The 16005-nt window shown below is 33.3% G+C and overlaps 2 protein-coding genes across 4 annotated transcripts in view; one reads left to right on the forward strand and one right to left on the reverse strand.

Annotated features, from left to right (window-relative positions):
- Positions 1–33: 33 nt before the first annotated feature.
- LOC123699376 (translin-associated factor X-interacting protein 1-like) lies at positions 34–5624 on the reverse strand. The gene is made up of 11 exons (XM_045646315.1): positions 4662–5624; positions 4350–4487; positions 3324–3508; positions 2858–3033; positions 2449–2575; positions 2094–2202; positions 1694–1863; positions 1166–1361; positions 725–877; positions 460–634; positions 34–233 (listed from the first exon to the last, which is right to left on the reverse strand). The coding sequence occupies exons 1-11, from the start codon at positions 5586–5588 to the stop codon at positions 67–69; spliced, it is 2523 nt and encodes an 840-aa protein (XP_045502271.1). The 5' UTR covers positions 5589–5624; the 3' UTR covers positions 34–66.
- A 1320-nt stretch (positions 5625–6944) lies between these two features.
- LOC123699363 (ran-binding protein 9) overlaps positions 6945–16005 on the forward strand; it is a 37030-nt gene continuing 27969 nt past the window's right edge. For all 3 annotated transcript variants that reach the window (XM_045646296.1, XM_045646298.1, XM_045646297.1), the window contains exon 1: positions 6945–7175. In XM_045646296.1, coding sequence (XP_045502252.1) covers positions 6983–7175 — 193 coding nt within the window. In that variant the 5' untranslated portion in view covers positions 6945–6982. The remainder of the gene's footprint in view (positions 7176–16005) is intronic.

Genomic DNA, 16005 nt, shown 5'->3' on the forward strand with positions numbered 1-16005 from the left:
GGAGATAAATAAATGAATAAATAAAATTCAAAATACTGGTCATAAAATATATTTAAATTTAGTTATCTACTTATAATGTCGTCTTTTAGCCTTGTAGCGAGGTCCGACTCTTTCTATATCGCCTGTCGCTAGCCGAGATACTATAGTACGAAGAGGTAATGGACAGATGGCACTCAATTCAGAAGAATGGTCTGAGAATGCCCAACGAATATATCTCTCCATGCGAATGTGGTCTGAAATTAAGTGATTGATTAAAATATTTTTAAGAATTACTTTATACTAGCAAAATGCACTTATTATTACTTGTATGAGATAAATGTAAAGAATGTAATAACTTGTTTGTAAATAAACAGTTTACGAAAACCACAAACTGTGCCACAAATTTATGTATCAGTAAGGTTTATTATAATTTATATTATTAGTTAACATGCATCCGTTAAGATAAACATTGATACTAACTGATAGCAGGGTCGATAACAGCAAATGCCCGTTTCAAATTATCGACGCTAACAACTCGGTTGCCATGGCGACCGCCCAACTCAGCCACCACTTCACGAATGTACTTATCCTGTGCGATTTGTCGTTGCCGAAATAATTCGCGAGCTAAATCCACTCGGTCGAAACCTTCCTCGTTCTAAAATAATTGTTATATTTTAATAAATACTTACTATGATTCTAACTTGGGTTACGATTTTTTTAAGGAATCAGAAAAGATATGACTTACTTCATGAAATAGTTTGTCTAGGTTGATTTCATTACAATTCAGTTTTATTTTAAGCTGTTTCTTAACAACATCCATAAGGTTTTTTAAGTCAACCTCGCTTTTTAATGGAAACGTATTCCGTGCTATTTTTTCAAACTCTTCTATGGTTATTGTCTGCAAAAAAGCAACAGTTAAAAAGTTTGTAACAGCAATAATAAAATTTAACAATACTTTTGTGATTAACATAGCTAAGGACACACGTTTGAATCCCACTTCACAATAAAAAAAACGACGTGTGGCATTCGGGGACTGCCGCGGTAAAGCTATTGTATAGCATGCCTTCAAGCCACACCTCCGCCCGTCGGAGTCGGGAGCGTGAGGTTTTTTCGTTACGGAATTTCTCGATTCGGTCCCCGCGCTCAAAGCCCGCGATAGAAGCTACTATTTTTTTTTGTGATATACCTCTCCATCCCTACTCTGCCTATACAACTGGTCTCTCAGCAGCAGCCAGTGCGCCCGCAGTCCCCAGTACACGTCCTCGCTCAAGTGGCCGTGCAGCACGCCCCAGAACAGGCGCACTTGCGGCTCGTCCAGCATCTGCTCTGCGCCCGCGCACACGTTGTACGCCCATTCCGCGCGGACTGATGGTTGCTGATAGCTTGGTTATTTAAAATATGTACATAATATATTAATTATTCGATGTTGTTGTACAATAAAACGGGACTAAAAGGAGTTTTGTTATAATTTTTGAATTTTATTTCCAGGAACAGCATATTTAAATGTTTGAAAATAAAAGAAAAATCAATGAAATTCTACAATATTGGCGCATATATTAATAATTTTTTGTGAGTTCAATTAAAATGTGATTATTTTTAATATTCAACCCAGAAATAGTAAGCGTCGAAAACTTGTACAACGAGATCAATTTTTCCGAAAATACTTGTGTACCTATCGCTCATAGTATAAGTAATTAAAAAGGTATAAACTCACCGATGCTCAAAATACTTAGTAACATAATCCTGCATGGACATCTCCTGTCCGTGTTTCATCTTGCTGAACCAAATGTCGTTGATAACGACGCTCACTTCGCGCCGCGAGAGCCGCAGGTTGCGCACTTTGCCTTCATACCGAAGGTACGGTGGTATCACAGGATCTAAACCCTTTGAAAAGTTTATGGAATTGAAGGATTAAAATGGAAGGATTATTAAGTTGATGGTTGTTGACAGGAAGAAAGTAGTTAAAAAAATAAATACATAATTAATTTATTATTAGTGGTGGTTGGTCTCGATCACCAATACTGGCAGAATAATAATTTCACATTAAAACCATACAAACTACGTACAAATGTGAATAAAAAGTCTGCATATAATAACAATAATTTAACACTAACAAGGCCATCAAAGTACTCCAGATGTTCGCTCTCAGCAGCTGGACCCAGCTCCTTAAGCAACGCGCGAAGTTTGTCGCGAGATGACAATCCACTTGCTAACTGCCACCACCTGAATGTAATGGTTTTAATTAAGATTGTTTATCTACGTAAAACACAATAAAATAAATAATTTATAGTAGGTCTAATCCACCTTCAAATAAATCCTTTACAAATAAACTTTTCGAAAACGGCTGACCAGATTTACATGATTTTAAGCATAAGTACCTATTACAGTTTCGATTTACACATATTATTTAAGTATTTGTGATTACCACTTTAGTAGATTCGCATATGAATTTAAATTATTTGCTTTTACCTCTCTCGACCACCTCCAATAAAGTCAGCGCAGATATCCCAGTGAGGTCTTGGAGTACCAGCCCTTTCTAGTTCCCTGCAACGTTCTTTACATTCTATTAATTCTTCCTCCGTACTTTTCTTTTGAGCTGCAAGTTTTACATTTTTATTCAAATAACAAACAAGTCTAAGAGACGGGATTTATTCGGTTTTTTATACAAACGAAATAAAACTGCATGATTTTTCTTGTGCAGAAAACGTGGTAAAAAAATAGCCGCATCGGCCGATCCACTCTCGAGCTGTTTGTTTATTATTGTATTTCTAAACAAACAGCTCGAGAAGGGTTATTGGAAAGGGTTTAGTTAAAAATAATTATCAGTGCACAAGAAATATTGTTTGTATAATTTATATTAATTAAATAATATTAGTACCTAAAATGCGTTTATGATTATTCTGCAAAGCATCATACTCAGCATGTATCGCATGCAACTGTTTCTCCAGGTCGCAGTATTTGGTATCCAACCAGTCGTACTCGCGCCGAGGTACTGTTTCTGAGTACTCTTCCTTCATTCTAGTTAGTTCGCTTTGATTTGATGATAATTGTTCTCTGTAATGTTCACACAAGTGCTATGAACAAATAAAATTAAATCTTTTGAATAATTTCATTTATAGCAATCAAAATCGTCGAAAATTTTATAAAAAGTACATTTTTCATATTCCATAAAGATTAATTTTTAATTTTCTTATTCCTAGGGCATACCCTAGGGAATGAATGTTTGATAATTTTGAAAAAATAAGAAAAGTTTTAACCTGAAGCTAGAGATCCCGTTTAATACTTTACTATAAAACATACTCGTATGCCAATTATTTAGAATAAACGCAATCTAGATATCATACCGACACTTATCAAGAGCAATTCTCAGGACGACTGGATCGCCTTGACCATCTTCTACAGTATAAACTTTTCCTCCATCTAATTCCTTCAGTTTTAGGTGTAGGGCTACATTTTCAAAGTAGAGTGTGTAGCGCGCGTCACGTTCCCGCATGAGCGAGAGATAGTCGGAGAAGTTATCGTCTTTTAGCTAAAAAATTATAATTGTTACAGATTTGTATATGTATGTATTCTACTTTCTGTTGAAATAAAAAAAAATGAAATTAAAAGTAACAATAAACAATGATTTTTTTTTAAATCGCAATTGCCCGTTAGTCGTAGTGTAAATGTACATTGCATGTCCCTATCTAATTTTCATAATCATAAATCTAAAATTTCCCGCGGAAATTTTGACACTAGTCGCATTCTTGATAATTTTTTTAAAATATGTACAAATAATTCATCATCAATTCAATAATTTTAGAATAATTATCCATTTTGAGAATATATTTAATATTTCCTTTCGTTAAATCTGAGCAAAAATATATTATCTTGTTTATGAAGCTTGTTTGAATTAATAAAATCTATATCGTCATCATGCAACATGTTATAAAATATAATAGGTATTTATTCATTTAATTTAAATGTTTAGATGTACAATAATTAAAGTAGTGATTAAATTAACTAATGACGGTATGAAATTGATTATCAATGTGAAATATAAAGTAATTTAAACATGTACTTAAAATATACTTAAAAATTTAATGCCTTAATTTCGTCATGGGACTAGTTAATAATAATTAAGATTTTTATTTATCATAAGATAATTATGAACCATTACATAATAGCTGATAACATTCACGATAAATTAATTATATCTAGAGGCATCTTTGAAATAAAAACAAACACATAACATCACACATGTAATAAAAACATAGGAACAACATCTTATAACAATTACAGCATGTAAATATTATTATAATTATTCTAATCAGACTATTTGTTAGCACAACTTGACATATCAGTCAATAAACATTGCAGAGATTACAAACCTTTCCATTGTCTTTTTTTAATTTAGTAATCTCAAAGTTCAAGTTAAGATTCTCTTCCCGCAAGTCATTATTTTCTTTAATCAACGATTTAATTCGATCATCATATTGCTTTTTATGAGCAGATATTCCAAATGCTTTCTGAAATATATATGATTAACAATAAAAATTATAATGAGATTATAACAATTAAAAATGTCAAAACTTAAACTATATACGACGTAACAATAAATAAAATTTGATAGATAGAACAGAATAGCAAATGCTAGTTAAAATTGGTAAAATAAGTTATTTCTTTTCCATCCAAGCATCTACTTCTTTTCTAATACTTGATATATCTTCGCAGTATGTTCTGCAGCAGCCTCCAATGTACTTTACATTGAGATTCAACCATTCTGGCACAAAAGTATAGAGGGGTTCGCAGTGATCATCCTTCCAACCCACAGTAGGATCATATTTTTCACCAGAATTAGGATAAGTGACTATAGGTATATCCCTCATGTTCTTAATCAGGTTGCCAACAATTTTAGGGGAACAACAATTCATTCCGATAGCCAAAAGTTGCTCTGGGCTGGTATTCCAACACTTTTCAGCTACTTCTTGGAATTTCTCACCATGAGCGAGGCTTGCACCATCTTTGCAACTAAAAGATATCCATGCTTTGGTTGATGGATACTCCTTTAACATGTTGACAAGAACTAAAGCCTCTTTCTCACCAGGTATAGTCTCAAATGCTAATATATCTACTCCTGATTCTATCAAAGCATCAATGCGAGGTTTGTGCCAGTTTCTAATGGTCTCCTCTGATGTTTTGTCAATATAAGTCCCACTGTACTCAGATCCGTCATTCAGAGCTGCTCCAAATGGGCCAACAGATCCAGCTATTAATATATTTCGTGCAGGTAATATACCTTGGCATTCCTCAAGATATTTTGTTCTGGCTTCTTTGGCCAGAGCCACTGCGCGTTTAATTAACGAACAGCCTTCTTCAGGTGATATTTTGAGATGTTTAACAAACGCACCAATAGACGCTTGATAAGTATTCGTAGAAATAATATCGGAACCGGCTCGAATGAAATCCAAATGCGTTTTCATAACATCCTCGGGATTTGTTTGAAGGAAACGCGATGTCCACAGGGGATCCCCATCAGACGTAGTACCGACATGTCGAGATATTTGTGATGAAAATCCTCCATCTAATACAAATACTCTCCGATTAGCATCTTCATACGTAGCACTCATGTCGCATGAAAATAATTTATTTGTGTATGTTTATATTATAAACTGTGATATAAATTAAATTGTTGATATAACAATGCTCGAATTTTTTAAATATGAATATATTCTTCATATAACACAATTTAAAATATGGATTCGTTATGTACTGATAACAGAAAAATAAACAACAAGGAGCTTCATTCTTCAAACAAAGTTGAAAACACAGGTTGAAAACAAAATATATGAGTGAAATATGATTGAAATTTGAATTTGAATGAATTTTGAAAGTTGCACTCTGTCAAATGTCAATTATCAAATTGTTTTTTTTTACTTTCTTCTTGGTCAGAAAACCTGTCTATTTGTCAGTGTCAAAAATTCATTGAAATTGGCAAGGGAATTGGGCCTTTTGTTTCTCTCTAACGTGCTGACGACTAATATTTTAAGTTTATCTATTTTACAGTAAATTTACAAATCTTACAATATATTAAATTTCTTATGACAAATATTATTGCGTGTGATCAATATGGAAATATAAAACTTAAACCGTAATATTAGATAAACTATGATAAACTGTATTATTGTTTAATAAGAAATATAAATAATTCAGATTTGTTTTACGAACTTACGTCTTGTGTTATAAATTGAGATATGCGCTCATCTCTTATATGCAGAGAATTTTCATACGCACTTTTAATATCCTGCAAAATAGCAGAATAAGTTATGGAACTCCGGATTAAATTTTGAAAACCCTCTCGATATATCTGAAAAATAACCGTTAAAATAATTATTGTAGTTTATGTAGGAAGATAAGAAAATGGGCAATCGTATTTTGTCCTTATTAGTTATCTCACTTTAAGAATTTCGTCGAAATTCTTTTGGCGTTTTTCAAGTAGTTCGCTCTTATTGCGTTTAACATGTTTTAATTTTTGAGCAACATTCTCCTCAATTTCTTTTAGATATTTTGGATTATTCACCAACATAATATTTAAAATAAATTATGAGAATGATCTTTTTCTAACACATAATATGCTATGCTGTAAAGATAGATAGTTTCTAAAGAGATTATCTAAAACAAGCTTTCAGTGTAATGTATAATCAGTGATAACTAATTGATGATAAGAGTTATTTTTAGATAAAGTTTATGAAAAAAATGAATGGAGAATGGATAAATATTATAGTTTTTTACATTTCTTGCTGTACAATGCGCTTTTATACGATATAATTTTATGAATTACCATGTATTGTATCCACGGAGTGCGGAATCATTTGGAACAGGCATAGGAACAGGCATATTAAAATATAATTTATATTTGGCAACATTATATTTCAGACTTCTCTATGGTGTATCACCAACATTGAGAAACCACAATACAATTGGATGTGACGTCATTGACAGGCAAGAAGTACGGAAATCAGAAATGGCTGCGATGGGTAGTGGACGAGGGACGATGGATTCCCAAAATCAAGTGCAAAGTGATTCAGTAGATCGTTTAAAATTGCTTTATCCAAATGTGAATGAAGATGAAACTCCTCTGCCAAGATCATGGAGCACAAAAGACAAATTCAGCTACATCGGGCTATCGCAAAATAATCTTAGAGTGCACTACAAAGGTAAGAACTTTCAAGGTTTGTTTATGGAATAGTTATTTGCGAATCTCTTTATTAATGCACTCGGTATTGTCCATATACTAGAATAATGATTGCGTAGGCTTACAGGTATTAATTTAAATGACGTGTCAGCATTACTAACGTAATGTTAGGCTTGAATTTGTCCCGTCAGTCAAACAAAGAAATCAGCTGATCGTATATTTTGTATCAACACACGATAAAATGTTAATGCGTTTGTTATTTGTAGTTTCCTTCGTACGAAAAGCTTAGTTTCTGTCATCTGAGTATTTAAATAAATACATTTGACGGTTAAATAAGGTCTCTCCTAATTCGTATAATCTTGTATCCAAGAATTATTTTCGTTCTTTATTTCGCGTCGTGAATAAAACTAATCGCGTCATTACCTATTGTACAACATGATCCAATATAAATTATGTCTTATATATTACATTTTGGTTTTATTAAATAATAACAAAGAACCACTAAATAATATTACTTGAAATATGTTTAGATTATAACACTAGTTTTATTCAATACAACTAAATCAGTGATACTTTTCTTTGTTGTGTAATAGTTTTATGGGAAATTAATTTATTTTCCATATGTGAATTTGCATATATGACTATTTCTATGGTCTTATCAAGTATTGATTTTTCCTGGCCTTGCAGTTGAAATTAGTTAATGATATTATTTAATAAAACTTTATTGTCCAGAGCATTATAAATGTGAAAAAAGATAAAGTGGGTTGCTGTTAAACGTCCATCTTTTCTGTGTACTGTTTTCGCAATTCTATTAAATTTTTATGTGTATTATCTATTGTCAATCAATTGTAGTGGTAATATTTTGAATTTACATTTACATTACAAGTATCTTTTAGTTTATAGTTTTGCTGTTTAGTATTCTTGCCCTGACGGTATATTGTTTCTTCTATTTAAAAGAACTTTCTCTAGTAGAATGGATTATAATCATTTATCTATATGTACTTATATTATAAAGCTGAAGAGTTTGTTTGTTTGAGTTCTCAGGAACAATTGGTCCGATTTGAAATTTTTTTTCTGTGTTAGATAGCCTATTCATCAAGGAAGGTAATAGGCTATATATCATCATGCTAAGACCTACAGGAGCGGAGCCACGCGGAGCACAGCTAGTTCTATGCATATAAGGTGTAGATTACTTTTAAAGTCCCATGTCCACATTATGGTTGAGATTTAACATCTGATTAATGAATAGATTTTCTTCATCGATCCACAGATGATTTCATATTTTAAACATTTATTTTCATTGCCAGTTTGAGGCATTTTCTTTAGTTTTTAAGGACAAAACCAAAAATTTCTTGGTTGTTTTGTTGTTTACTAACCGCTACATGAAGAAAGTGATATTTCCTTGATCCCTTAGCCAACTAACCTATTGGACATTTGTATTTTTATTTCATTTTTGATCTGTGACAGTCATATGGAAGTATCTTCATCTCTTTTTGGGTAGGCACCCCAATACTGTTATTTTGAATACATGTGCAGTCTTAAAGAGCGACTAGAAGGCAAATACTTTTTTTATAAAATAAAACTGCCATCACAATAATACAAAGTTAATAAATCAACAAAAAAGATGAAATCAAAACATATTTTTATATTGACATTTATATTTACCCAAAGGCCATTCAAATTGGCACATTGCATATCCATTTACAGAGGAAAACAAGTCTGTTAATAGATCTCAAATACATTAATATTGTTTTTGAATAACAGAAGGCACATTAGCATTAAAAATGTTTATTTGTTATTGAAACATGTGATTATCATCTTATATAATAAAATGAATCGCTAAATGTGTTGGTAAGCGCAAAACTCGAGAACGGCTGAACCAATTTCGTTAATTTATTTTTTAATAATATTCCTTGAAGTATGTGTAAACATGTACCACAGGCAAAGCCGGTGTGGACCGCTAGTTATTAATAAATATTGTTCAATAATAATGGTGGCTAATTTTCGTTAATATTAAAATGACTGCTGTTTTCCATATTTTTAAAACTATATCTTATCAGCAAGCTTGTTAATAAGATGTAGATGTGTGCTTTTTAATTTCATTAATATGTATCTTGTTTTTGTTAACCGACTTCAAAAAAAGGAGGAGGTTATCAATTCGGCCAGTATGTTTTTTGTCATAATAATAATGTTTACATGACATTTTTTGTAGATCACATTATATGAAAAGCATTTGAAATATTCAATTTGGGATCATTCATATCAATGCCAAAAGAATATAAATAAATAATAGAAGAAACCAATATCTTATTCTAAACGTTATCTGCATTTGCAGGTCACGTCACGGTTTTAAAGAAAACTAAATTTACGTTCATTGAGTGCAAATGCTTTTATTTTAAACTAGAGGTCCGCCCCGGCTTCGCCCGTGGTACATATTTCGCAATAAAAGGTAGCCTATGTCCTTTCTCGGGTATCAAAATATCTCCATACCAAATTTCATACAAATTGGTTCAGTAGTTTAGGCGTGATTGAGTAACAGACAGACAGACAGAGTTACTTTCGCATTTATAATATTAGTAGGGATTAAACAACACACTTAGTTTTTTAATCTAGGTTTATGTCAATCTTCTAATAATATAATACAGCTGAAGAGTATTTGTTTGCTTGAACACTCTAATCTACAGAACCATGGGTCCAATTTCAACGCTTATTTCACTATTAGATGGTCCATTTATCGAGGGCTATAATCTATATATCATCACGCTAAGACCAATAGGAGCGGAGCAATGCGGGTAAAACCGTAGGGTACAGATGGTTGGTTTTAAATTGTTTACAGAGTATTATTACTAATGAAATATTTATGAATGTCTACAAAATAGCCACTAATCATATAAAAACTGCTTGCTTAATAAGTGATAATAATGCATACACTTAACATTGGCTGACCCATTTGATTGTTTCTTTTCATTGCAAATAACAAATGAATATGTTTAAAAATTAATTTTCAATATTTTTTATTAAGTAATATGGTGTCCCATATTTGTGGTTTATCATATTTCATAAGGCATTTAATAATATTTAAAAAACAAATATCATATTGGTTTTTCTCAATCAAGAGATAAAATATATCTTTGTTTTTGTTTACACTAATTCCGTTGACTGATTCCAACAAGCTTTTCATAAACAGATTAAGGGTGTGATAAGTTGAGTTATTTTTATTTTAACAAAATAAACTAATAGTTATATTTGCCAGTATTTTTCAAGTGTAATAAAATTCTAGATTTTGCTAAATTTACAAGTATTTGTTTAATAAAATACTAATGACGTCATTTAGAGCACTTTCAATTTCGGTATAGGTATCTTTCAATTACAATTCGCAGGTCGCGGTTGATGACCGTCCAGGTCCGCGCGCAAACCAATGAACTTTGCCTAAATTCGTCTAGACTCCAGTCTAGACTCTAGACAGGGGCACCAAGGGTCTTAAAATAAAAGGACAATGTACCACGGTACCAGATAGAAATGTAATTTCATTCACGAACAGAATTTCAAGGGTCGTAAATGAGGGCTTTTAGAATAAGAATAAAAGCTCCGTACGCTCTCCAGAGTCTTGTTGCACTTTGTAAATCATACTTTTCTTTTTGCCAAGCCATCTGTGCCCGAAGTACACTCTAAATAAATTTCTTTTATAAATTTATAAAGAATAGAAAAAATTCGATCACGAGGCGGGACTTGAACCCGCATCCTTCGCGCCATTCCGGGGCGGATGCCTAACCAACTCAGCCACTCGTGACCCGCCTGAGCAATCGAATTTATTCCATCCTTTCAGTTTTTATGTGTCTTAAGGGACACACCGCGCGCCATCTATTGAGATGATTTAACAACCATCCCAACCAATATGAAGCACTTTTCAGTGAATACAATATTGTAACGATGGAACACGACCTTTTCTTGAATTTATATTTTTTGGTTTTTATGGCATTCGAATGCTTTATAAATATAAATTTATAAAGAATAGAAAAAATTCGATCACGAGGCGGGACTTGAACCCGCATCCTTCGCGCCATTCCGGGGCGGATGCCTAACCAACTCAGCCACTCGTGACCCGCCTGAGCAATCGAATTTATTCCATCCTTTCAGTTTTTATGTGTCTTAAGGGACACACCGCGCGCCATCTATTGAGATGATTTAACAACCATCCCAACCAATATGAAGCACTTTTCAGTGAATACAATATTGTAACGATGGAACACGACCTTTTCTTGAATTTATATTTTTTGGTTTTTATGGCATTCGAATGCTTTATAAATATAAATTTATAAAGAATAGAAAAAATTCGATCACGAGGCGGGACTTGAACCCGCATCCTTCGCGCCATTCCGGGGCGGATGCCTAACCAACTCAGCCACTCGTGACCCGCCTGAGCAATCGAATTTATTCCATCCTTTCAGTTTTTATGTGTCTTAAGGGACACACCGCGCGCCATCTATTGAGATGATTTAACAACCATCCCAACCAATATGAAGCACTTTTCAGTGAATACAATATTGTAACGATGGAACACGACCTTTTCTTGAATTTATATTTTTTGGTTTTTATGGCATTCGAATGCTTTATAAATATAAATTTATAAAGAATAGAAAAAATTCGATCACGAGGCGGGACTTGAACCCGCATCCTTCGCGCCATTCCGGGGCGGATGCCTAACCAACTCAGCCACTCGTGACCCGCCTGAGCAATCGAATTTATTCCATCCTTTCAGTTTTTATGTGTCTTAAGGGACACACCGCGCGCCATCTATTGAGATGATTTAACAACCATCCCAACCAATATGAAGCACTTTTCAGTGAATACAATATTGTAACGATGGAACACGACCTTTTCTTGAATTTATATTTTTTGGTTTTTATGGCATTCGAATGCTTTATAAATATAAATTTATAAAGAATAGAAAAAATTCGATCACGAGGCGGGACTTGAACCCGCATCCTTCGCGCCATTCCGGGGCGGATGCCTAACCAACTCAGCCACTCGTGACCCGCCTGAGCAATCGAATTTATTCCATCCTTTCAGTTTTTATGTGTCTTAAGGGACACACCGCGCGCCATCTATTGAGATGATTTAACAACCATCCCAACCAATATGAAGCACTTTTCAGTGAATACAATATTGTAACGATGGAACACGACCTTTTCTTGAATTTATATTTTTTGGTTTTTATGGCATTCGAATGCTTTATAAATATAAATTTATAAAGAATAGAAAAAATTCGATCACGAGGCGGGACTTGAACCCGCATCCTTCGCGCCATTCCGGGGCGGATGCCTAACCAACTCAGCCACTCGTGACCCGCCTGAGCAATCGAATTTATTCCATCCTTTCAGTTTTTATGTGTCTTAAGGGACACACCGCGCGCCATCTATTGAGATGATTTAACAACCATCCCAACCAATATGAAGCACTTTTCAGTGAATACAATATTGTAACGATGGAACACGACCTTTTCTTGAATTTATATTTTTTGGTTTTTATGGCATTCGAATGCTTTATAAATATAAATTTATAAAGAATAGAAAAAATTCGATCACGAGGCGGGACTTGAACCCGCATCCTTCGCGCCATTCCGTAAATTTCTTTTACTATTTTCCTACAGACAAGGATAGTAGATACGTAATCCTTTGATAAAGCTGAATCAAATTTAAAAGTAAAAAATGTGTATTGTGTACCCAAATTCGTAATGTGAAGAGGTGGTAATTAATTAACTTTCACCGACAAACATAATTTTGAGCAAGTCAAAAATACCGTTGCGCTATTCTTACTATGCCGGTCTTATAGTTTATTGAATAAAGCATATCAGTACGTATCTCGTAGAATAAAATAAAATAATACGATACAAAACAAACACGCTCCGCGACACGTAACATAGTACACAGTGATTTGTTTCAGTCTGTTTAACAGAGCCTTCCAAAAGGCTATTTATATCCGTTGCCAGTTGCAGTGCCGATGCAGTTGATGTTATATTCATAATCGATGCCCCATAATGACCTGCGAATCGATACAGAAACATTTGGTTTTCTTTGTCTATGTGGTTTATTAGCACGTTCTGCGTTTGTAGCTCTTTAATATATTGTGAGCAATGTACTGTTAGCTTATATCTTGCAGGAGTATTTTATTATCTTTACTTTTAGGGTCGTATGGATATGTGGCATCGATAGATGATTTACGTTATCCAGTTTTTAGAAGTACTCATTTGTTATAATTTTTAGGTAGACTTTTGTCTTTTGAGTTGATGAAATTGACTACAAGAAAATCACTAAAAGGGACAGGATTACGACGACCTAAAGTTGGTTAAAAGAGAAATAATAAGTGAGGAGTTCTTCAAGGCTTAACAAGCTTGCATACTTTTGTTTAAGTACCTAATTTAGAAAAAGAATGATAACGTATTCGCAAAGTATAGTCAAGACTTCTGTGTTCAAAGTATCAATATATCTTGTCGAACAGTGTTAGGTTTCTAAAACTCGTATTAATATGCGTACCGCGGGTTACTTGATTATGCTTAGAATTGATTATTTCCGCGTCTTGCTTTGAAAACAAAGAATCGTACGGATCAGAGTTATTTGAAATAATCGGCGGCGGTTTATAAATGATTGCCAGTAATAACTACATAATATATCGTGCCAGAAAATAATATGATGAAACGATTAAAATAATGTGAAACTTCTTTATGTTTCTGCTTTAATTTTTTAATGAACTGTAGAAAATAAATCAAGAAAGAAGTGATATTTATTAGCTCATTTGGAATTTCATTACATCAAATTTAATTGATTACAAAAGTTAATTATGGATTTCAATTCACATAGAAATAGTTAGAGATTTCATTAAAGATAGATGACAAATACTACGTTCCGTATCTATATTTTCATTATCACAAACCTGGAAAATCTATATCTATATACTAATACTATAAAGCTGAAGAGTTTGTTTGTTTGAATGTTTGAACGCGCTAATCTCGGGAACTACTGGTCCGATTTGTAAAATTCTTTCGGTATTAGATAGCTCATTTATCGAGGAAGGTTATAGGCTATATATCATCATGCTACGACTAACAGGAGAGGAGCCACGGGGGTGAAACCGCGCGGAGCAGTTAGTTATAGATAAATGTTGCAAATAGCAACAACAAAGTAAATTAGATCATGAAAATTTAATCAGTATGGAAGACGAAAGAAAAGCTTTTTAATTCAGATTCTTATATTAATAGGCGAATAAACTTAATGGGTTCAGTGTCATTAAAGTATTGCTTATATATCACCCTGAGGGATTGAAAGGTCGAGGGTGTAATGAGGTCGTGGTGCGCGTGCTTACTGAAAATTATCCCTCGTAAATCTAAATGTGTCTATTGGGGTAAAATATGCGTATGGATAATCAGGACCTTTTTATATAGAATTTATTCAATGGATAAACTGGTGGCGAAATATAGAAGGCCAATCTTTATACTAGCTAATATTACGATGTTAGAACATGTTTGAATTAATTATTTGTCTTACTATATTTGTTTTATGGTGTACAAAGCCACACAAACAAAGACACAAAGCAAAATGTTCGTTTTTCATTACATTGCCGTATTCATAATATATATCCATTATATAAATCAATGTAATCTGTAAAGCGTCTTTGGAAGTTGGATTATATGCATCGTCGTGTTCCCTAGATTTGTTGAAAAGTGAATCACTTCGTACGTTGAATGCATGACAGATCACAGGGCTAATCTTAAGATCTTGCATCAAAGGCAATAGGGAGATTGCTTGCTAAATGTACTCTGGCTTCCTTTGTCTTTGTTACAAGTTGATGAACCGTGATACGAGTATGTTTAAATTATGTTGCTGTTGACTGGTATTTTAATATCTTGATATGTTTACAGTATTATCTAATTGTTAACAATCTTTGTCGTGTTTCTATGAAAGTAAGACATATTGTTTATCGTTATCCAAGTTTTATTTGTTATTTGGCTTTATTTCACTAATTACGTTAAAAATAAGGTCAAAGAATTAACAAATTTGCAATTCAAATGTTTCCTTGTAAATAATACAGTAGAAGTGTTTTTTACTATTTTCGTTTACTATTTTACTGGATATTTCTAAATAAATATTGACGTTACATACGAATTTTACTCCGTTCTGATGCCATATTTCATGAATATTGTAGGCGTGCACAATCCCTTGACCGTAAATAGAATACAAGGTATTTGTGTCATGTCTTGCATCTGTTTAGCATGTTTTGCATTTTTAAATTTCCCCCGAGATTCAGGGAAAATTTTAGACGAAATCTCAGTGGTTGGCGGACGTGATGATATATTTGTGGGGAAAGAAGGATGCAAGACTTGTGAGAAAGTACCTACGAGTGCAAAATTAACTCCGCAGCAACTCAGACATGTACAAAAAGATTTCCTTACTGCGCCTCAAATAGTCTCGTCGGTAGTGACGCTCGAGCCTGACATCTTATTATAAGTGATTCCTTAATTAACTGTGTTGAAATCTTGCTTTCTTTATTCAATAGGTGTCGATTGTTTGCACATAGTGCAACGTTCTACAAGATTATAAAGCCCTATTCAAAAATCTCTCTGTATACAGAAAATTGCAATGGAGTAGTTGTTTTCATATGAATTGAGCGTCCCATTTAGATGTCCTTATTTCAGTTAGTTTGTTTTTGAAAATGTTGAGAGCACGATAATTATGTCGGTAAGCTGAAGTAGTGGTTAAGGCAAAGTGCCAACCACTATTTAATAAAACATTTAATATTCATTTTCTGTAACATCTGCTGCGTTAGGTAATTCAGTTACCGAATGTACTTCTTCTATA

This window comes from Colias croceus, chromosome 17 (assembly GCF_905220415.1).
Source record: "Colias croceus chromosome 17, ilColCroc2.1".
Lineage (NCBI taxonomy): Eukaryota > Metazoa > Arthropoda > Insecta > Lepidoptera > Pieridae > Colias > Colias croceus.

Bases quoted from the DNA above. Each gene is read 5' to 3' on its own strand.
- LOC123699376 (XM_045646315.1), bottom strand. From the start codon at position 5,588: ATGAGTGCTACGTATGAAGATGCTAATCGGAGAGTATTTGTATTAGAT. The intron at 1,864-2,093 runs GTTAGTGTTAAA...AACTTTTCAAAG, and splicing joins TGGAGTACTTTGATGGCCTT to GGTTTAGATCCTGTGATACC. The intron at 878-1,165 runs GTATATCACAAA...GCTTTTTTGCAG, and splicing joins GGCAGAGTAGGGATGGAGAG to ACAATAACCATAGAAGAGTT.